Source organism: Lytechinus variegatus, chromosome 15 (genome assembly GCF_018143015.1).
Source record: "Lytechinus variegatus isolate NC3 chromosome 15, Lvar_3.0, whole genome shotgun sequence".
NCBI lineage: Eukaryota > Metazoa > Echinodermata > Echinoidea > Temnopleuroida > Toxopneustidae > Lytechinus > Lytechinus variegatus.
The window spans coordinates 13,154,472-13,176,428 of NC_054754.1; the positions used below are offsets into that span (position 1 = coordinate 13,154,472).

At 36.6% G+C, this 21,957-nt stretch overlaps 2 protein-coding genes across 3 annotated transcripts in view; one reads left to right on the top strand and one right to left on the bottom strand.

The window, feature by feature from the left end:
- Window positions 1-13,154, bottom strand: LOC121429336 (tripartite motif-containing protein 45-like). 2 transcript variants are annotated; one of them, XM_041626344.1, is made up of 6 exons: window positions 13,068-13,154; window positions 7,482-8,723; window positions 5,740-5,869; window positions 3,573-3,687; window positions 2,312-2,438; window positions 1-696 (listed from the first exon to the last, which is right to left on the bottom strand). In XM_041626344.1, exons 2-6 carry the CDS (start codon window positions 8,677-8,679, stop codon window positions 410-412), a joined length of 1,857 nt encoding a protein of 618 aa, XP_041482278.1. In that variant the 5' UTR covers window positions 8,680-8,723; window positions 13,068-13,154; the 3' UTR covers window positions 1-409. The 2 variants fall into 2 exon arrangements, with proteins under 2 accessions (XP_041482278.1, XP_041482277.1); XM_041626343.1 differs by having other exon boundaries at window positions 13,019-13,107.
- LOC121429338 (general transcription factor IIH subunit 4-like) overlaps window positions 13,046-21,957 on the top strand; it is a 23,275-nt gene continuing 14,363 nt past the window's right edge. Inside the window, exons 1-5 of the mRNA XM_041626345.1 lie at window positions 13,046-13,283; window positions 17,048-17,152; window positions 17,488-17,619; window positions 18,450-18,543; window positions 19,828-19,922. Of these exons, the coding sequence (XP_041482279.1) occupies window positions 13,144-13,283; window positions 17,048-17,152; window positions 17,488-17,619; window positions 18,450-18,543; window positions 19,828-19,922 (566 nt within the window). The 5' untranslated portion in view covers window positions 13,046-13,143. The remainder of the gene's footprint in view (window positions 13,284-17,047; window positions 17,153-17,487; window positions 17,620-18,449; window positions 18,544-19,827; window positions 19,923-21,957) is intronic.

The window sequence follows — 21,957 nt, forward strand, 5'->3', positions numbered from 1 at the left end:
TTGATGGTATTGAATTCATTCTGCAACAGGCACCTGACAATTTGTCAGTGGATCCAAAGTTAGTAAAACCAAGTACAATTGGGTGGTGTTTCATAAAGCTATTCATAAATTACGAAAGACTTTGCAATTGACTGGAGATCCTTTCTTGTGGCGCATCAGAATCTAATTCATTTTTATTCCCATCAACCATGTGTACTACAATGAAATCAAATCATTGTAGCTTTGAATTTTCATTTTTAAACAGTCATATCAATTAAAATTTTAATATTTTGGTAAAGGATAGGAAATCCACTCTTGTTATGTTAAACAAAGAAATTTGGGATATCTCATTCAGCACAAGAAATGATCACTAGTTGCTCGTGACTTATAAACATCTTTATGAGACGGCCCCCCGTAGCTATAAAGTCTGCTATAACGATACAGTCTTGACTTTAGTTGTAGGAACTCTCTTGCCAACCGTTGGTTTCTCAGTAAACCTCACCGGTCCTCCATCCCCTGATCTAGACGACCTATCGCTGGATCCCGAGCTGGTGCTGTGGAGTCTGTTGCGCAGCACGGTCAGGGTGTTGTCCCTTTTCTTTGCAGGACGCTTGATGTCGGCATTGCATTCGGCCTCTCTATCAGTGACGGCGCAGCAGGACCAGTGCCACTTCCCTGGGTGTCCAGGGTGGCTGTGACCGCAACCTTTGAAGCCACCTGCAGATTGGTGGGTGAAGAGTGAGAAGTAGAGAGGAAAGGAGTTTTAAAATGTGTGTGTGGAGAATGGGAGAAGGGAGATAAAAGAAAGACCAAAGAGAAGAGAGGGGGAGGGGAACAGACAGAAGAGGATAATTAGCAGCAGTAGATTTTATTTTGCAACAGAGGAGAAAGAGGGGATGTATAGAAAGAAGGAGAAATACAGTGCGTATCGAAAAAAAAATGGGACAGATTTGAAAAGTCTATAGAATTTTTGTTTCAAATTATGATCTCTATATTTTGGTGTCAATAGGTGTTCTGAAGTCTTATCCTTCAATTGCCATTAAAATAATTTAGTTTTGTTCATGCTTGACCTGACACGGAATGTTTTTGTCTGGGGTTAAAAAGGAGGCTTGTGCCAAAATGACATAAAATTCTAAATGTGGTGGGCGGACTTCTTGCTAATCAGCAGACTTCCTCTTAACCTTTTCATTACCTTTGCCATAATTTTCGCATTATGCAGTCAAAGTTCATTTCCAAATCTACTTTATGCTTGAATATTTATGTTGTTGTTCCTTTTTTATAAGTTCACTTTTAGCTTTGAATATTCCTTCTTTAGGCAAGAACATTTTTTTTTAACTGAAGAATGGGAGACCATGTTTTTTTTTCTTCAAATTCTTTCATTGTGTGCTACAAAGGTTATGGTGCCTTTGAACAGTGGCATACTGATGGGTTGGGGCTCGGGGTGCTCCCTCCCCCCCCCAATAAAAAAACTCACGACCAAGGAAAAAAGTGGAAAGAAAAATAACAGAAAACATAAAAAGTGAAATGTGATATCATTTTCTGAATATTATGTCAAAATCACAAAATTTGATATTTTGATAACAAAAGTGGGAATTTTTGCTTGCTCGCTTGATTCGCTTCACAACTTTTTAATACATTTTACCCGATCTGCCATATCTTGCTCCTTCAAAATTGACTCAATACACCATTGCCATTGAAAGACATGAATCCTTTCCTGTTTGTCCTGTCAAGCACATAATTAAACTTGGTGAAGGATTCAATAACCCCTTGAAAATAAGATTCATGTCTTTTATAGGTACCATAAAATAGTTTGTTTGACATAATAAAAGGATTTGAATAATTACAAATTCTCCCAAAAATAATGCAAATCTTCTTACTTGGGTTGACAAAAAGTCTTCTTTTATTACTTATGAAGGAAAATTCAAAGGTAAAAGAAGTTTAAATGAAAAACAAAATAGTTCAGATAAATAAATTTGTAAATGAAATTTGACAGCATAATTCGAAAATTATGGCAAAGATAATGAAAAAAATTGAGAGAAAGCCTTATGATTAGCCAAAAGTCTAATCACCAAATTTCTCATTTCTGCCATTTTGGCGCAAGCCTCTTTTTGAACCCCCGACAAAAACGTCCCGTGTTCGCTCAAGCATGAACAAAATTTATTTTTTTAAATGGCATTTCAAAGATAAGATCTGAGAGCATCTATTAACATCAAAATATAGGTATAATATTTTGAAACAAATTTTTAGTACTTTTCAAAACTGTCCCGTTTTTTTTTATACGCACTGTATAAAGAACGGGGAGTTTGATTTATATTGGAAGTTGGTTTCTTACCGGGCATGACGGCTCCACATGCACATGTAGCTTGTTTGCTGCCCTCACTGGAACAGAACGTACAGCAATGATAAATACCGGTATGCTCCTGCCATCCAACCTTCACCGTGACACTGAATGGACTCCCCTGAAATATGAAATCAATTGGGAGTTAACTACTAGCACATCATTAATATCACACAAACTGAGAAGTACAACAGAAAACTTCCATCTGATAGTGCATGTTCCAAAGTTAATTCACTCAAAGGATGAAGAGCATTAAACAAAAAAACTGCACAGAATTAAAAAAAGACAAATTTTGAACTCAACATAACTGCAAGGTATTAAGCAAATTCAATCAAATTCTTTGAAATTAATATCAATTTGAATGAAGGAAATTAGCAATCAATTGTAATACTTCTAATGCACAGCCCTGGGGCCTTTTGCATTTATAAATTAAAATAATGGGCATTTTTTGCCAGAGATTTTCAATGTGTTATTATCAATGGCCTAATTTTGTTTGCTAGAGTTTTTGTTCATTTGCCATTTTTTTAAGGCAACATTTTTATAGAGGGCCCCTGGTAATTTAGATTGGTGGCTTGCGCTTTGCTATGCTGCAATGCCATCTTTGAAAATATCAATCTAAGAGCTGAAAACCTTTGCCCTGTTTCATAATATGCTAAAACAATTCACCACTGCAAGTTTAAAAAAAGTGATGTAGAGCCTTAACCTGTCATAGAATTCCAGGTGCGAGGGGGTAGTTCTTTAGCCCAATATGTTTATCACGTCACTTCATAAATCCACACATTACAAATAAAGGATAAAATGGGGGGGGGGGAGCACTAAACTGTATAATTGTGTCACAACAGGCTTCCAAAACTGTCCTTTTGATTTGTCTAAACATTTCCATGTGGTTCTTTGAATAGTTTATCCCCTATATCTGACCCCAAACAAGCACATTCTCGGGGTACTCCTGATTGTAAAATGCAAGAAAATGGCCACATGGGGGAAAATACATGTATACCTTAATACATTTAATAGGCATGATTTAACTCAGAAACATGCTCTTTATTTTTAAATCGTCCTTTTATCTTTTTGGTGTGATTATTGGAAATTGTTGACATCCTAAATGCATCATTGTACTTTTTTGTCCCTGATAATCAACTCACGAAAAGAACATTTGTTTCAATTTTTCTGGTCATAAATACATTAAGCAATATACAGTTGAATGCCCCCCCCCCCCCCGTTATAACACAAATGGAAAGAAAAACTAAAAACATGCCCTTATATGATGTCCATTGACAAGGATGTTGAGTGAATGAGCTCCGAGCTGCTTGGGTGTGTAGCTCACTCCGTAACTCCCATCACTATTCTCAATCACCTTGCATTGGTACGTTCTGGCAGTCATAAGAAATCATAAAGACATGCAAAAGAAAAACAAACAAATCTGCAAACCACATGCACCACAAACAAAACAAAAGATAATGGATTGCATTTCAATTGAGCAAGGTGAAAAAGCAAATATTAAAAAGTGATAACAAAACTAAAAAAAATAGAGCGTAAGGGGGCAATTGCTCAATTCAACTGAAGTGAAAAATGAGAAAACACACAAAGAATGGCAAATAAAAATATAAATAGGTTTCACATCAACAATAATTGCAATCATTTCTCTAATTTACCTAGCATAAAAAGTGAAAAATATTATTTAAAAAATGTATAGATTCAATTAAATTTCAGGGATAAATACCAATTCAGGTCTGCATGGTAAGTTGATAAAATAAAAATATTGTGGCAAGAAACTTTGTAGACAATGTATCAATATTGTAAAAACTTGGATTAGTATTTCATTGAAGTTTCAACCCTAAAGACAACAAACATATAGGTTTGGAAGGGGTAAATGAATAAATAAACAAACAAATAAATAAATAACTAAATGAATGAATGAATAAAAGAAAAAAGGAATAAACAAACAAACAATAAATAAATAAATGAATGAATGAATGAACGAACAAACGAATGAATGAATGACTAAATAAATGAATAAATAATGTGATTGTGAATATCATCTCACAGTCATAAAAAGGGGATGATAATTCCCTTATGCAGACCTGCCAACATTTGAAAATGGAAAAAAGGAGTCCACGAATCGCGCGGAAAGCCGAACTCCCAACGGCGGGGGTCAAGGGGCCCGCCTTAGGGCCCCTTGTGGGGTCCAGGGGCAAGGCCCCGGCGGGGGTGAAAGGGGACGGAGCCCCCTCGAAGCTGGAGGACATTTAGGAAATTTCACCTTAAAAACAAGCCTTCTGGAGCCCTTCTTGAGCTTATTATGCCTTGTCCTTTCTCTGGAGCCTTTCATAAGTGGCTTTTTTGGCACCATGTATTACCTCTCTTGAGCAAGTATGGCATAGTTTCTACTCTCCATAGCCAATTTATGTACCATCAGAGAACTTAATGTTCTTGTGCTCAGGCTTGCTCTCTGCTTAGTTTTGTTCTTTTCCACGATGGAAAATACTCTTTCACAGTCACTGTTGCTATGAAAAATTAGCAGAACTGCTTTCATTGTTTTGCATAGGATTAGGAGGGTGTCTCTGTCACTCACTGTGTGACTTTCACAGACTAAAAAAAAATACAGCAGGGGTCTAAAAGTTTGCAAGAATCGGCACTGAAACGGCAGACTTGTAAAATCCAAAGCATTTAGCTCACTAAGCACAAAGCACATATAAAAATATCAGGAAAACATATTAGTTTAAAATGTTACCGTTTCTAAACCCTCAGCTGGCAAAACAATCCATTTCCCACACGGTATTCCAGAACGGCAGTAGTATAGTAGCGGAGGCACGCAAGCGCTGCGCTGCATCGTATGCATAGAGTTACATTCGCTATGAATCCTCGCGATCGCGGGCGAACTGTCCAATGTCAATACACAAGATCACTGTCGGATAAATAGCGCGCTGGCCGTGGCTTGTTGCGCTTCGTATATGCACACACGGGGCACAGGCCCATCACGCGTTCTTATCCATTGAACTCTGAACTCCACGTACGCGCGCGTAGTGCATGCGTTTAATTAACGTTACGCACGGTATATAGGTACGATCCATAGAGTTAGGTTTATATAACTCTATGGTACGATCCGACACACGTGCGTACGTACGTAAATGTAACATTGAGAGGACTCAGAGAGAGAGAGAAAGAGAGTCGTAGGCAGACGGAAAGTGCGTCATTTCCCAAAGAAAAAAGAAAATCATCTGAAATACAAAGAAAACGGAGTTCTCCGCTTTTGGGCCGCTATAAATTCTGAAAAACGGAGAAACTCCGGAAAACCCGGAGAAGTTGGCAGGCCTGCTTTTGTGATGTAGCACCCGGAGTGTGCAATCCTAAAGCAGACCTTGAACGTAAAGGGACTGAAAATCTGCAAACTCAAAATGCTAATTACAGTACAACCACTTTACCTTGTTCTGCCCTCTATGGAGAGTAATTCTGCCATGATTTCATCTCCACCATTGTGATAGGCCTGCTCCATAGTATCTTGAAGAAGAACAGTCACTGTAGTTAGCTTGCCTAGGTTTGCTCTATGAAGACCTAAATGTAAAGCAAACATGTAATCAATCAAAATTGCACTGAAATGTCCCATCTCCATATTTGCAGTAATACACAGAGAGAAAAAACCCTATGAATGCACAATTTTCAAATCAAAGAATGAAAAGTTATTAGGAATTTTCATAATCAGGTTGCCTGCCTACCTATATAGAAATTGTATCTTTATTTTCTTAATATAAGTACAGGCTGTATGCACTTAAAACAAGCATGAAAGAATTCATAAACTAAATAATAATTCCCTTTTTTTTGTTTGAAATTTATCTGAATTAATGATAAAACAGTGCTTAACCACTCAATACATTCATACCACATTAATTATTTTACCAAGCAGCAAACAAGTACTTTCCACTGAACAAGTGGAATGCCTCTGGCCGTCTCACCTGCATCACGCGGTTCAATATAGCAGCAGTGCTGACTTTGAATACTACTCTAACTCGCACCAGATGTTCAGTGATACATGGTTACTCTTATGTCCACTTTTTATGAACTAGACCAATAAACTTACAGAGATTCACCAAAAAAACCCAACATGGCCAAAGTTCATTGACCTTACATGACCTTTGACCTTGATCATGTGACCTGAAACTCAAACAGGATATTCAGTGATACTTGATTACTCTTATGTACAAGTTTCATGAATCAGATCCATAAACTTTCAAAGTTATGATGGTAATTCAACAGATACACCCAATTCGGCCAAAGTTCATTGACCTTTGACCTTGGTCATGTGACCTGAAACGTGCACAGGATGTTCAGTGATACTTGATTACTCTAATGTCCAAGTTTAATGAACTAGACCAATAAACTATCAAAGTTATGATGGTAATTCAACAGATACCCCTGATTCGGCCAAAGTTCATTGACCCTAAATGACCTTTGACCTTAATCATGAGACCTGAAACTTGCACAAAATTTTCAGTGATGCTTGATTACTATTATGTCCAAGTTTCATGAATCAGATCCATAAACTTTCAAAGTTATGATGGGAATTCAACAGATATCCCCAATTCGGCCAAAGTTCATTGACCCTAAATGACCTTTGACCTTGGTCATGTGACGTGAAACTCATGCAGGATGTTCAGTGATACTTGATTAACCTTATGTCCAAGTTTCATGAACTAGGTCCATATATTTTCTAGGTTATGATGACATTTCAAAAACTTAACCACAGGTTAAGATTTCAATGTTGATTCCTCCAACATGGTCTAAGTTCATTGACCCTAAATGACCTTTGACCTTGGTCATGTGACATGAAACTCTAATAGGATGTTCAGTAATACTTGATTAACCTTATGGCCAAGTTTCATGAACTAGGTCCATATACTTTCTAAGTTATGATGTCATTTCAAAAACTTAACCTCAGGTTAAGATTTGATGTTGACGCCGCCGCCGCCGTCGCCGCCGCCGTCGGAAAAGCGGCGCCTATAGTCTCACTTTGCTTCGCAGGTGAGACAAAAATGGTTTAGCTTTTCTGTATTTCTCTGTATTATTGATGATTTTAGTAGTTCACTCCCACCCCCTTTAAAACTAGCATATATGCAACTAAATCTAATTAAAACTTTTGAATAAATGTTGTCAAAGATAGTGCTCTTACCATCTCCCTTTGCGATGGTCCTCATAGAGTCGGCCATCTTGGTGTCTACAACTCCCGGAACCTGCAATCCATTCACCATCTTCTTTGACAGTATCTTTGGTTTAAACTGCAGAGTTGAGTCTCCTTTAGGTGTGCTCTGGTAGGAGATTCTATTCAGGTGGCACAACCTTTGAGAGATGAGTGGTTTGATGGACATGAGCTCCTTGTTGTTGCTGTCAGCCAGGGCTTGAGATGCTAGTCGGCTACTGTGCTCCATGTCAGTGAGAATCTGCTGGAGTTGTATCCGTTGCGACTGCAGGGACTTGGACCTTGTGTCGCACACCTGCCCGATCTGTGTCAGCAAGGACTGCCGATGCAACTGCAAAGCCTGGATGAAGCTGTCGAAGTAGTGGTTCACCTCACACTTGACCTGCTCTCCCCGCTCCTTGATCATGCATTCAAGATGTTCTGATGCAGCCTTGCCGGCCATGATAGCCTGCATGTGAGGTTGAAGACGCGAGATCAGGTTAGCGATGACCCTAGCATGGTGTTCCGCTACGTCCTCAGTATATTCCACAAGATGCTCCCGATGCTCAACCAGACAGCACTCCCTGCACACAGGCTGGTCACACGTTTCACAGAAAAACTTCAGCTCCTCTTGGGTATGCTTCGGGCACACAACAGGGCAGTGAAGGTTGGCCGTCCCTTGACGCTGGGCTTCGTGGAGGCTGATCACTTCATGGCCGGCAGTCTTACGTTGTCTCTTGTGAGCCTGTACACAGAAACCACACACATTCACCATGCATTCTACACAGCGTGAAATGGCCTTGGAGGTATCCGTGCAAAGTTCACAGATGAGATTGCTAGAGTTTGGGTTCAGGGAGTCAAGTACCAGCATCCTCTGAGCAATGAAATCCACTGGAAACACTGCCAGCCCTCCCTTGGGTAACTCCACTTCGGTACCACACGCTGGACAAATGATCGCTGTTGCCTTGGTGCCCAAGTTGCTAAGCATACTACTCAGGGAGCTAGTATCACTGCTTCCATCATCTCGATAGAAGAGAACATGGGCCTCAAGCCCTTGAAGACAAGACAGGCAGTATGAGTGAAGACATGGCAGAAGGCGGGGATCGTTGTAGCGCCCTCTACAGATCCCACATGTCACTCGAGAATCCATGGCTTCTTCAATAATATCTTTGTCATCAACAGAGTCTGACATCTTTTATGACGAGGACTCGATGGCAATGCTGCTCTTGTGAGGTCCTGCATTGAGAGTGTGAGGAAAAAGATCTTACTTCTTGAAAATTATTTATTTTACAAACCTTTGAAACCAGCATAAAATGTCATGGGAAATTACAATATATTATATACTGTATATATTAACAATTTCCAAAGCAAGAAGACAAAAAGAATGGAAGAAAAAGAAGAGGCCAAAGCAGAAAAAAATCATATTCAAAGAATGGAGAATTAAAAAGAAAAAAAGTAATTAAAAAAGGATGAAATCATGCAATTAAAGATCCAAGAAAGAAATGAAGAAAAAGGAGAAAGTAAAGAAGATAATACAAAGACCTAAACAAGAAAAAAAGAAAAAGAAAATAAGAGAGAAAGAAATATATGCAAACAAAAATATAGAAAGCAAAAAGATAAGAATTACAAAACTCAAAAGAACCAGAAAAACATATAGGCCTATAATAGTCCTACTAGGTCTAGTTATAGCTGGTTATAGACTAAACAAACAGAAATGAATTTAAAGGAGAAAATAAAGAAAGACGGACAATAGGATGGCAAAACAACAAGGACTCATGCAAGCAAGGAGAAAGTGAGCAAAATAAAATTTTAAAAAAGTCAAAAGGTACATATATGATGGGGTGACCATAATATGCAGACATTTTTGAAAATTATCATGTAGTTGATTTTCAATAAAAAATGTCATACAGTTCACACAAAGTTAATCAAAATCATAAATACCAAATGGAGGACAAGATCCTAAAGTCAAATTGACGGAATTATAAAGTAGGTCAAGGGTTTGCAATATTTTCACAAATTGAGACCATACATGTACCTTCAAGTTACAAACTGGGTAATTTTGGATCGCTTTTTCTGTTGGTGATATTGATTAACGTAATAGATTTCAAGATATTCGACCATGCGCAAAATTTAGGTAAGGCACAACTTAAATTTAAGGTCACCGGTCACACCATCCCCAACAATTTCATGTTACAGATCCCAACCACGCGATTTGCGTGCTGTCACCAAGTGGAAGACAAAGAAATCAAGATGGCGACGTAAACACGGCCTTAAGTTCTTCCCATCTTTTCATAACATTTTTCTTGTTTTTTTAATGAATTCTTCTTTAAAAACGAAATCGATATCGCAGAAATGTTGGAAATAAAGTTGAACCCCATGTACATGTTTTAGGGCTAGAACTTTTAGAGGGAAAGTAGAAATCTCAGGGGCAAACGTTTCAGGTTTTGTGGCCGTACATGCGTGAATTTATATATCTTGGCGTCCCAGGCATCAATGGGGAGTAAGCCTACATACAGTAGATGACTTTTACTCCCCAGCCGCCTCCAGGCTAGGGCTCCGGCCCATGAAGCGTGCCTGAGCTCCCTGGGTTACGTCTGTGCACTAATTAAATTCTTACTTATCAAACATCTTAAAATCCTTCATGTGTATTTTATGGGAGGGTGATGAACTTGCTTTGCATAGGTATTTTCCCTTCCATTGAATGTGTTATCTTTTAGCTTAATAAAAATAAGTACCGATACCGGTAGTATTTCGTTACTTACTACAGTACAGCTGTAGCGCTTGCCTTAGTTGAAAATTAGCGATTCAGAGTAATTAAAAAAGGTCAGGTTAATTTTCACTGAACATTTCTATTTTTCACTTGTAAACTTATCTATAGTCATTAAATACAGTCATACTCATTATAGCAAGTAAAACTAAAAGTTAATTTCACATTGTTTGAAAAAAAAAACACAATTGGACATTTTGCATTTTGAACTTTGAAGCATTTTGTGACCTTGACCGAGGCAAAAACTCTTTATTCTTCCTATACACTCTTGAAGTTCATACAATGTACATTAAGCTTTCATTTGACAGTAGAGGGCGCTGGTCCAAAAATTGGGATTGTCCCAGAAAACAAGGATATCCTCATAAACCAAGACAAATCATGTCTTGATAAATTGAGACTGTCCTTGTTTATGGGGACGTTTTTTTTTCACTTCCCCCTACGGGACAAAGACAGCAATTACGGAAATTGAGAGTGCTAAAAATAGATACAGTGACCTCAATTCCCCCCAGTTCACCGTCTATTTTTCATGACTTACCGTCTTCCAATAATCTTGTTATGAAACCTGATATGTTTACATTGACTAGCACACTTGATTGGTGTCGGCACTTGACAGGTGAATGAACTTTCCTAGATTTCTTGTGTGAAGAAATCAGGGTTGGCGATTTTTTTTATTTTTTTAAAAAAATAAAAAAAATCGGATTTATTTGATTTAAATCAGATTTTTTTTTATTTAAATCAGATTTTTTTGATTTTTTTGATTTTTTTAAAGTTCCTTCGAAAAAAGGGTAATTATCCCCCCCCCTTACTCTTACAATGACATCAATATTGATGTTATACATTTCACCCCTAATATTGTTCTTAACCACATATTTTGTAATTAAAATCCAGTAAAAATGGACAATTAAAAATAAATTTGAGGAATCATGTATCTGAACTTAATTCTATCATACATAGGCCTATGAAGGAATATTCCATAGGGAATTCCCAGTGAGTAGAGAAAATTCCCCTCTGGGATTTTTCATTCAAATATTTAAAAAAATCCAAGAGAAAAAATCCCTTATCAAAACTGCCAACAAACCCTTTGCCAATTACTAGTATTCATGTATATTGTAAGAGAAATATTTCTCATCAATGATTTTTTCAATTAGTCACAGCTTTACAATAGTCAAAGAGAGACTACAACTGTATATGTTAAGGATCTTTTTGATAAAAAGCTCTTCTCTTGCTACAGATATAGATGCAAAACTCTCAGTTTTGGAGAACAATATAGGAGATAGCTTAGTCAAAGGGTGACTATACTACATTCTGTTACTGTGATTTTTTTACATTAATCTACAATTTTTATTCCCATATTCTCTACAAAAAAATCTGTTTGATCCATGAAGTATGAAAAAAATCTACTTACTTTTAACTTAAAGGATAAAAACTGCAAAACTGCTTAAATTACAACATATGTATTACAAAAAGAAGTATTTTATTTTAAATGAGACACAGCTTACAACTGCCAATGATTGTAACTGAAGTACCTGCATCTTAACGTTAAAATACAGTGTTAAATGTTTATTCTGAGTTTTGCAAATTGTTGTTATAGAGCTCTTTCCATTATTACATGCAGATACAAAACTTCCATTATTTGTAGCACTGAACATAAAATGGGCTGCAGTGACTTAAAAGGTTTATAAGAGAAAGCTTTTCTCAACAGTCAAATTATGACTGTACTACATTATGTTAATGTGATTTTTATAAAATGTTATTCAAAACATCAAATGTATGATAAATGTAACAATATGAAATAAGAGGCATGTTAAATATGTTGATTACATGCAGGTATCATTTTTTATTTTACATGACAGAAGTAGTTATGTGTAGGCGAAGGATCAAAACTGGAAAACTGCCAACAAACCTTTTCTCATCGACTTTTATATATTATATTTTTTTTTTACAAACTGCTCTCTGAAAAGTCTTTGGATTATGTGAAAACTTTACGTTAAGAAAGAAATTGACTAATAATAACTGACAAAGAATGTAAAATTTCAGAAGAAAAACTCAACATAATTTACAAAAAATGAGTACCTATTGACAACATACATCTGTAGTTTTTAAGGAATTACCTGATTTTATTAATTTGATTTTAATTTGTTTTAAGTAGATATGAAGACTTTGTTGATCTTTTATTGATATAAAGTTAATTCAAAGTTTTTCATTTGACTTTAAGAATTAAAACTGATTTTGAACAAATACTTTGTCCATGATTTGTACATGTTTCAATGGAAGTGATTTAAATCAATGATTTTTAAAAAAAATCATGGTGATTTAAATCGCGATTTAAATCACGATTTAAATCAACGTGATTTAAATCCGCCAACCCTGGAAGAAATCCTTTATAAACTGAGATATTCCCTGTAAACTGGGACGATCCCAATTTTCTGACCAGCGCCTCTACTGTTTGATGTGTAATTTACTTATTTAGTTTGATTTGTTCAATTTGAAATTTTGGCTATCTGTTTGACATATTTATGGAATTGCCCTGAAGTAAACTGGCGATTGAACCCCTGTGCAATCCCAATGTTATATTCACAGAACCGTGTTATCTCCTATCATTATGGTATGCATACTTAACGCATTAGCCGGTAATGACAACGTCCTCCTGTGGAAAAAACACAGAGATTTCGATTGAGATTGTATTTCTAGTTTTATTTCTAACGTAAACAAAAAGAAAAAAATAAACTCAAACCACACAATATGAAATCCTTTATATATTTACCATTAACGCTAAACTTCTCTCCTAGACATATTCTCTGTCTTACTCATACCTTCTTGATCGGGCTTCGAACGGGCACTCGTCTCCGATATCATCCATCCATCCACAATGATTCGTGACGACACAAGATGGCGTCTTCCATGGGCCATGCATTTGACAACTCGAGGAAACTTGACTGCAAAGATCTCCATGGTTATCTTCGGACTCTTCAAGGATCTGTATTAGATAGACTCTACAATCATCCTGCAACATGTCTAGCTGTATTTCGGTGAGTAATTAAGGAGAAAGAAGCTTGGTTTTGATTGATTTATTGCCCCATTTTGATAGTCTGGTCCCACATATTGAAAGTTTTGTTATATTAGTCGTTAAGTTTGGATTTTTTTTACTAGAAAGTTAATCACTTAAATTTAAAATTCGCCCTCATAATTATAAATGAATACATTATCATCAGGGTACGGAAGAAGGCTAAGCCTGTCATGACTTCTAAAAGTTAGGTGCTTGTTCCAACTTGACTGACTGTTTAGTGTTGTAGCGGTCGCGCCTCTAGCTTGACCACTAGGTGTGGTATATGAAACCCAGTGAACGTAAAACAGATAAATACCTGTGTTTATCTGTAGAGATTCCTCAGGTGTGTGTTCTTCGTTCAGTTCCAGCTTCAAATACAACGTTCGTCTGGCTCCAGTATCCCAAGTGGTCCAGCGCCCTCTCTTGATAGCCCCGTCGGTAGTGAACCTGTATGGGGGTGGGGGTGACTTACTACAACAGTGTTGTTGACTAGAAATCTAAAAATGATTTGTAATTTGCATGCACAATGCAATGCCATGGTCAATGTTGTCAATTGCGTTGAGACTTGAGGCCGGCAGAGCTCACCCATGGCCATGGCTACATCTCTGCTGCTGACTACAGAATAATTGAAGGCACGGCGCATTCAACAAATAACGTTACTTTTTGAAAAATGAATACGAGGACTTACAGAATGAAGTCCTCCTACGGCCACTTGTTCACTGCTACCATCTGGCCTGTGTGGAGAATCTACAGGTAGGACTATGGTATGCCAATGCTGTATAGAGCACACACTTTAAAAAATCATTGAAATATCACTTTTGTGACCAAAATTACTAATTTCCATACAGTTTTAATTTATTTATCATTAGTAATGTGGGAATAATTTTTGTATTCACCAGAGCGCTCAAAAACTTGAATTGTGGGCATATTTTTGTGTACGCCCTCTATTGGTGGAAAGTAATATGGCAAGAAAATTTTCATTTTTTGATATCTGTTTTTAATTAAGAAAAAATGATATAAAGAATCAAATTTAAATAAGAGCCAAGCAGTATGAATTAACAGGTCTAATGGAAACTGTCAGTGTAAAAAAATCAAGCATTTGCCCCAAAGAAAAAGAGAAAATAAGCCAAACATTGCCACCCTTATTTTGTCACACATGGAGATATAACTGAGAACAAGGTTATATTATAACCTTGTTCATTGAATGAGTGCCTACGGCTACGAAACTTGCCAAATGATGTGAAGTCGATTCCTCATAATTTGATGAATATCCCTCAAAATGCGTCATTTAAGCATTGATTTTTCTTCTCGCTGAAAAACTACTAAAGCCACCATTCTAGCTCTCATATTTTACGTCTAATGAGCGAAAGAGGGCACGTGATTTATCTTCATATCAAAGACACTACAATTGAAAGACTAGACACAAAAATTATCTTACACGTAAATCGATGCAAAGCGTTACGTGAAGTCAGCAAAGTGTTCAATCTTTTTACTGTAAAGACTTTGATGGAATGTTAATTGACAAACGAATGGTAGCACTGCGGGGCTTCGTTTAAGTTACATAGAATTTTCTATATTTTTTGTTTAATTATCATCATTTTGAATATTTTTCCAAAAAGTATTATCGTCAGCAAAAATAATAAAAAAGTATGTTTTTTAAGTTATTGCATTTATTGGGGTCTCTATTTTATCAAATAATTATTGGAATTGCGCATACAATGAATCATGAATCTAGTTTAAAAAATACCACCAAGCTGAGCTGAATTAAGGGTGTGAACTGTATTAGCACACCCAACGACCTTCCTTTTATTTCCGTGGAAGAGATGTGCGAAGCCACTTTCCAGGCGGAGGTAAGCAATTTTACTCTTTTTGTGTCCTTTTTAAATTAAAAAAATATGTTAAAAATTGAAAATAGAACGCTTTCTACCAGAAATAGCCCTGGTGAGTAGTGAAATGGGTTTCGGCTAACATCAATCACGTTATGAAGTGATGTTAACGACAACTCTAAAATCCACTACAAAAACATGTTAGTTGTGCGAGGTTTGTATAGCATATACTAACCTTGCAATAGTGTGAGTGGCACAGCTCATAGTTAGAGTTGCATGCGTCATGCCTTGATTTTACTGTGCACGGCGGCACAACATAGGTAGGTCCTTAGGAAATCATTTATCTCATAATCCTGATCCTGTCAATTAGTTCCTACAAAAACACCAAAAGCTCATGATAAGCCTAAGGCAAAAATTTGTTGGTACTTTGAAAATATGTTTACATTGACTTGTCTTAAGAATGTCCCATCAAAATTCAAATGCTCCCTTAAAAATATCCATCCTCAGGGCATACACAAAAATTTGCCCAAAATTCAAGTTTTTAAGCGATCTGGTGAATACAAAAATTATACCCAAATTGCTAATTAAAAATAGATTGCAACTGTATGGAAATCAGTAATTTTGGTCACAAAAGTGATATTTTCCCCTTTACTTTAGCAAACTCGCTAATTACAAGCCCCATCTCTTCCAATTTTCAACCGTATTTTAAGACACTAACTGTGTATGATATTCACAAATTGCAAAATGCTATCCTAATTTTCCGCAAATATAATAATATACTCTCTATGAATATCCATGGACTGTTTGAGTTTAACTCACATTATACCTAATCCTCTCAGAAATTCCATTATTTTGAAGCAAAAATCCAACTTAGCTGGAATTCTATTAGTCACAGTGGCCCCGTCTTTGGAGTATCATTAATTCTGATATTGCATCTACCCGTAACTCATCAACATTTAGGTGAAGTACAAGTCCACCTTACCAGCAGGATATGTACTGTAAATTGAACTTTTCTACTACTTGTATCTAACTGTGCATGTGTTATTGTGTTTGTTTGCTTTGTGTATATGTCTCTCTGTGTGGCCAATAATATTCTATGTATTTTTTGATGCATATTTTAATTTCTCATGTTTATTATTACCTTTCTTGGTACATTTGTAGCTCATGTGCATGAATGCACATATGTGTGTGTTTTTTGTGAATTTAGGTACATACTGTACATTTGTAAGTTATTTCATTCTCCCCTTTCCACTCTTCACTCTTTCTTTTCTACGCTCTCTTCTACTCCATTTTCATCCATTCGATATGCCTCCTAGCTCTGCTGTTTTTTCTTAATTCTATTCCTTAAACTTCTGCCCTCTACACTTTCTTCTCTCCTATTCTGTTTGCTTACATGATGTATATACATATATTTTCATGTATCTTTGCACTGTATTTTGGATCGGTGCCTCTGTTGGTACTTATTTTATATAGCCTATTTCATTTTGCAGCAGCTATACGTAAGGGGAATAAAGCTTAAGTTTTTACAAACTAACAATTTTGTCAATTTATTTCTTCCTGACAGCCGATTTATCAAAATAGAGATTACCTCTGTTTTTTTATGTCTACTATATCTTGTGTTGTACACATTCAAACAGAATTACTGTCATTTTTTTTGTTACTAAGGGCAAAGAGTCCCCTCACCATTGCTGCACTACAATCCACTTCGGTACATTACCAGGATGTAATATGCCGCTCTTTAATAAGTTCAGTATTTATAACTAGTGCTGTTATTTTTCTATCACCATGTATATTAGTTTGACACTTTGTGTGTTTATGTTTTGCACAAATTGTTTCTAAAATACCAATGCTTATACTATACTGGTGATACATGTAATTAAAATGAATTAATGATTTAATGAAATTGCCTTTTTCCATATAGAGAGCTTCCTGTGCTTGGCAAGCATTGTATCATGAGGGTTTTGTTTATTGATACTCCTATTCCACAAGCAGCAGTTACATCATGGATACAGAGCAACCAACAGGAGTAAGTCAAATTGAATTTTAAAACAGACCGTGACTGAAACTTTATAAACAGTTGGGCCTTGACACAAACAACATGTTTTATTTGTGAAAGGAAAGGAAAGAAAAGAAGAGAAAAGGAAAGGGAAGGGGAGGAGAGGAGAAAAGAAAAGAATGAAAGAAAGAAAAAAAGAAAAGAGAAATGATAATGAAAGAATTTAAAGAAAAAAGAAAGATTAAAGTGGAAAAATCTTACAGAATATAAAAGAAGCTATCGAAAATTATTCTTTTGAAAAAAACTGTTGCTGTTCCATAATACTGATATCTAAATGTAGATATTTTTCATTTCCTTTGTTATAGACAGCTGCATGTAGCAGTGAAAACCCTGACTGATCTTCGTCTGTTCAAGGATCAGTCACTTCCCGGTGGTCTTCCTGGTTGGGTTCTCAATGTCACCTTCAGGACTAATCTCAAGACTGCTCTTATTGGAGGGTAAGAAGAAGATACACTCTGTGAGGATGATGGTGATGACTGATAATGGTGATGGTGATGATGATGATGTTGATGTTGATGATGATGATGATGATGATGATGATGATGATGATGATGATGATGATGATGATGATGGTGATGATGATGATGATGATGGTGATGATGATGATGATGATGTTGATGATGTTGATGATGATGCTGATGATGATGATGTTGATAATGATGATGATGTTGTTGATGATGATGATAATGATGATGATAATGATGTTGATAATTCTAATTGTTCTAATTGGATTTATGTAGGCTGTAGCGTAAATGTTTAAGGCATAAAGTCAATCCAAATTTATTGTACAGGTGGGTTTCAGATGCTTTTTGAAGAGGTAAAGTGAGGTAATGTTTTGTAAAGTTGGAGGAAGTGTGTTCCTAAGAAAATGAAAGGGAATTTAAGCCAGCCAGTCTTCTGGATTGGGGAATGTCTCTCTATCTGTTGTAACCAAGTGACTGCTTTAAGCCCCAGATTTGATGCTCAATATTTTTGTTTAAATAATAATGATGTGACTTATAAAGCACCAAATCCACTCTGTAGAGTGCTCAAGGCGCATAAAGAGCTAAGAGTTGAATAAAAAAAGTTTTTAGAAGATTAAGGTTGTAGGATTTAAATAGTTTCTTGGAATAGCTACTGTTCTATTTGGTATTTATCTTCTTTATTTATCAATCTTTTCTTTATATCATATAATTTTTGTATTAAAGTCCCAGTATTTCATTTCATATGTCATTTTCACTATGTCTCTTTTATTTTACCTCATTATATTTTGCTTTTCAATACCCAGAGGAAAGCCTTGGGCAATCAGTGGAAGAGGTGGAAAGGACAAGAAGGTCAAAGACACTGCGGCTCTTGACAAGTACGCTTCAGAAAGATGGGAGGTATGTCAAGATGTTTGCTTGATTGAGCAAATAATTCCTTCGGGGGGGGGGGTTAATTATTTCATAGATCTCGAGATCAGCATTTATAGGCATATAGCATGACGATACGATTTACAATACAATGTTTCTAAGCGCTGTATAATATTACCCTGGCCTTAGCAGGTCTACCCTGATCAGATGTTAAATTAAATCATGGGTCTCAAGATCAACCCTGCATAATACTACCCCGGCTTCAGTATGGCTACCCTGATCCGATGCAGGAGCATTAAAGGAATTTGTTCCTACTGGGTATAAATGCCTTGCCAAAGGACACAAGTGCTACGGTGGGATTTGAACCCTGGACCATTGAATCAGTGTCTTCATACTAAGGTATGGGAATCGAAATTTGGACAAAGCAAAATCATTCACATATATTTAAATTCAATGTCATATTCATCATGCTTTCTAGAATTACAGAGAAAAGAATACTACAGATATATAAATATTTTAAACAGGAGGTCCATTCACCCATTTCTGCTAATGATATGCCTGATATATTGTATATCAGACTGGCAAAGCTGATACATCCATGTGATAAATCAGCTGTTCAGTCACTGTGGAAATATCAAAGTGCATAGCGTAAAACATGCACAGGTCAGGGATGAATGTAAACAGAACAGTCGAACGTCCTTAAAAAGGGTAGAAAAAAATAATAAATTTTCATGTAAGAAATAACAGGGGTGTGAGAGTTCAGATTTTTACTGATTTCAGTTTGTTTGTTTTTCAGCTTGATTTCAGCTTATTTTTGGCTTTCCTCTGTACAAAAAGTATGGGAGCTCTTTCTATACATGTATCAGACTTTTTCAACACTCTTCAGCTTTTTTTTCAGATCTTTTTATTTGTGACCACTCACACCCCTGGAGATAAGAACCTTCTGTCTATCAACCAGTAAGGAACAAATAGTGTTTGTTTCACTTGGTGCATGTTTTAACATTTATGTCACTCTTGTATGAAGAATGCTGAATTAGCATTCAAACTTTCAGGTCTATCTTCTTGTCAGCTTCATTCATGCTTCAATAAGTTAAAGGAGGCAGTGGGGCAAGTTGGTGAAAATTGATTTTTTCTCATATCTAATTAAGAGTAGTGGGAATCATAATGTTTATCTTTCCAGTGTCGGTCTAGCCCGATTTTGAAGGTGTCTACTGTGGGAGCTTCAACTACCTCAGCTGGGAGAGAGTTCCAATCATTGACTACTCGGTGACTGAAAGCTTCTTACACTTATCTTTATCTCTTTTTTTTTCTCAGTGTGTGCTTCATTTCTTGGTCGGTTCATCTAAGGCTGTTGATACATTGAGCAGAGATATTGCAACAGTGTTGACACATTCTGGTCTTATGAAGATGTAAGTGCTTTGTTATAAAGTTCATCCCAACTAAAGTTTGATCTTAAAGGAAAGAGAACAGTTTGGATAATATAACTTGTTGATACATTGAGCAGAGATATTGCAACAGTGTTGACACATTCTGGTCTTATGAAGGATTCTAGGACATCTACCCCCCAGACATCTACCCCCTTAGGACAAGTACCTCCTAGGACATCTACCCCGCGGACATCTACCCGCGGATATCCACCACCCGGACATCTACCCCCCAGACATCAACCCCCCCCCCCCGGACATCCACCCCCGGACATCTACCCCAGGACATCTGCCCCCAGGACAATCGACCCCCCCCCCCCCCCCGGACATCCACCCCGGACATCTACCCCGGACATCCACCCCCTGACATCCACCCCCTGGACATCCACCCCCTAAGACATTTCCCCCCTGACATTATTTTGTCATATTGCTCGTTCTTTATGATTGCTCACAGATGAGCAAAAATATATATCTTATCACTTCAAAATCAATTTAAAGATGAGGGGGTAGATGTCCGGGGGGTAGATGTCCAAGAGGGTACTTGTCCTAGGGGGTACTTGTCCTAAGGGGGTAGATGTGCGGGGTAGATGTCCTAGAGGGTACTTGTCCGAGGGGTACTTGTCCTAAGGGGGTGGATGTCCGGGAGTAGATGTCCGGATACGCTTATGAAGATGTAAGTGCTTTGTTAAGTTCATCCCAACTAAAGTTTGATTTTAAAGGAAAGAGAATAGTTTCAAAAATATAACTGAAATATTCATCCTAATTCATATTATAATATTGAATTAGATAAACGCAAAGCTCTGTCATACAGTTCCCGAATTATTGTTTAACCTTCAAAAACTTGTGTTAAAAATGTGATGTAATGTTATTTTCAATTCCAGAAAACAGTTATATGCACACCCAAGTAGTATGCAAATAAGGAAGCCAATGACATCTTACACTCATTAATTATTTTGTATTTGGGCAATTCCATGAAATAATCAACAACAACCCTAGATTATGCAGAATTCATATGAGTTTCACACATTTCTTCTTATGTATGCACAGTAGGGGATACCGAGGTTAGTTGAAACATTTTCGACAAAAATGGCTGTAAAATCCAAATAGATTTTATTCACGAAGAAAACAATATATCAACTCAAAGCATATAGTGTTGGCACATCGTGGTCTATTGGTTCTGACTCTCGCCTTTCAAACAGAGGGTCTTGGGTTCAAATCTTAGCCATGGTGTGTTTTCCTTCAGCAAGAAATTTATCCACACTGTGCTGCACTCGACCCAGGTGAGGTAAATGGGTACCAGCAGGAAGTAATTCCTCAAAAAGCAGTGCGCACCAGAATCAGTAGACCTGCTTAGCCAGCCCCTTCAGCACCTAGCAAGGTGGATACGTGCGCTATATTATTATTATAATTATATATCTCTGGGCTACAAATGTACCCCATAAAATTCTTACACTCTGATGATTATTAGAAAAAATCCACCTTGAACAAACCATGTCAATGGTCCATTAAGAATTATACTAAATTTACTTACAACTTTAATATTACATGGTTTTAGCTTTTAATATTTGCTTGTTTTTTTTTTCAAGTTCAAAATATCAAAGGTGTATATTCTGATTTGTTGAACTTTATTTTTTTCTATGATACACCCACTCACGCAAGCCAACTGTGTAGTAGAATTCTGCATGTTTGTGTGTGTTTGATTTCACAAGCAATCAAGTGTATCAGCAATTTCATGCACTTCTGCATAAAATTTACATGACATCAATCAAATAATTTTTCATACAATGTAGTTTTTTAAGTGTAACTCAGTAATGAAATAGACATGGATGCTGACACTGTATATATGAATTATTATAGTTAGCTTCATGACAAATGTATGATGCCAAAATCTCATTACTCATTAGGTAGGGGCAAAGTTGGGGATTATTATAGGAACACACACCTTTAACTGAACTTGGACTATTTAACAATACCATACAATAACAATAAAAGGTCAGAACTGAATGAATGAAAAGGTGAA

What these genes read in the sequence shown, in the direction of transcription:
- LOC121429336 (XM_041626344.1), bottom strand. Translation starts at nt 8,679, where the DNA reads ATGTCAGACTCTGTTGATGACAAAGATATTATTGAAGAAGCCATGGAT. An exon ending in TCAATGGACATCATATAAGG is followed by an intron (nt 2,439 to 3,572) that starts GCATGTTTTTAG and finishes TTCATATTTCAG; the next exon opens with GGGAGTCCATTCAGTGTCAC. An exon ending in ATGTGGAGCCGTCATGCCCG is followed by an intron (nt 697 to 2,311) that starts GTAAGAAACCAA and finishes ACCAATCTGCAG; the next exon opens with GTGGCTTCAAAGGTTGCGGT.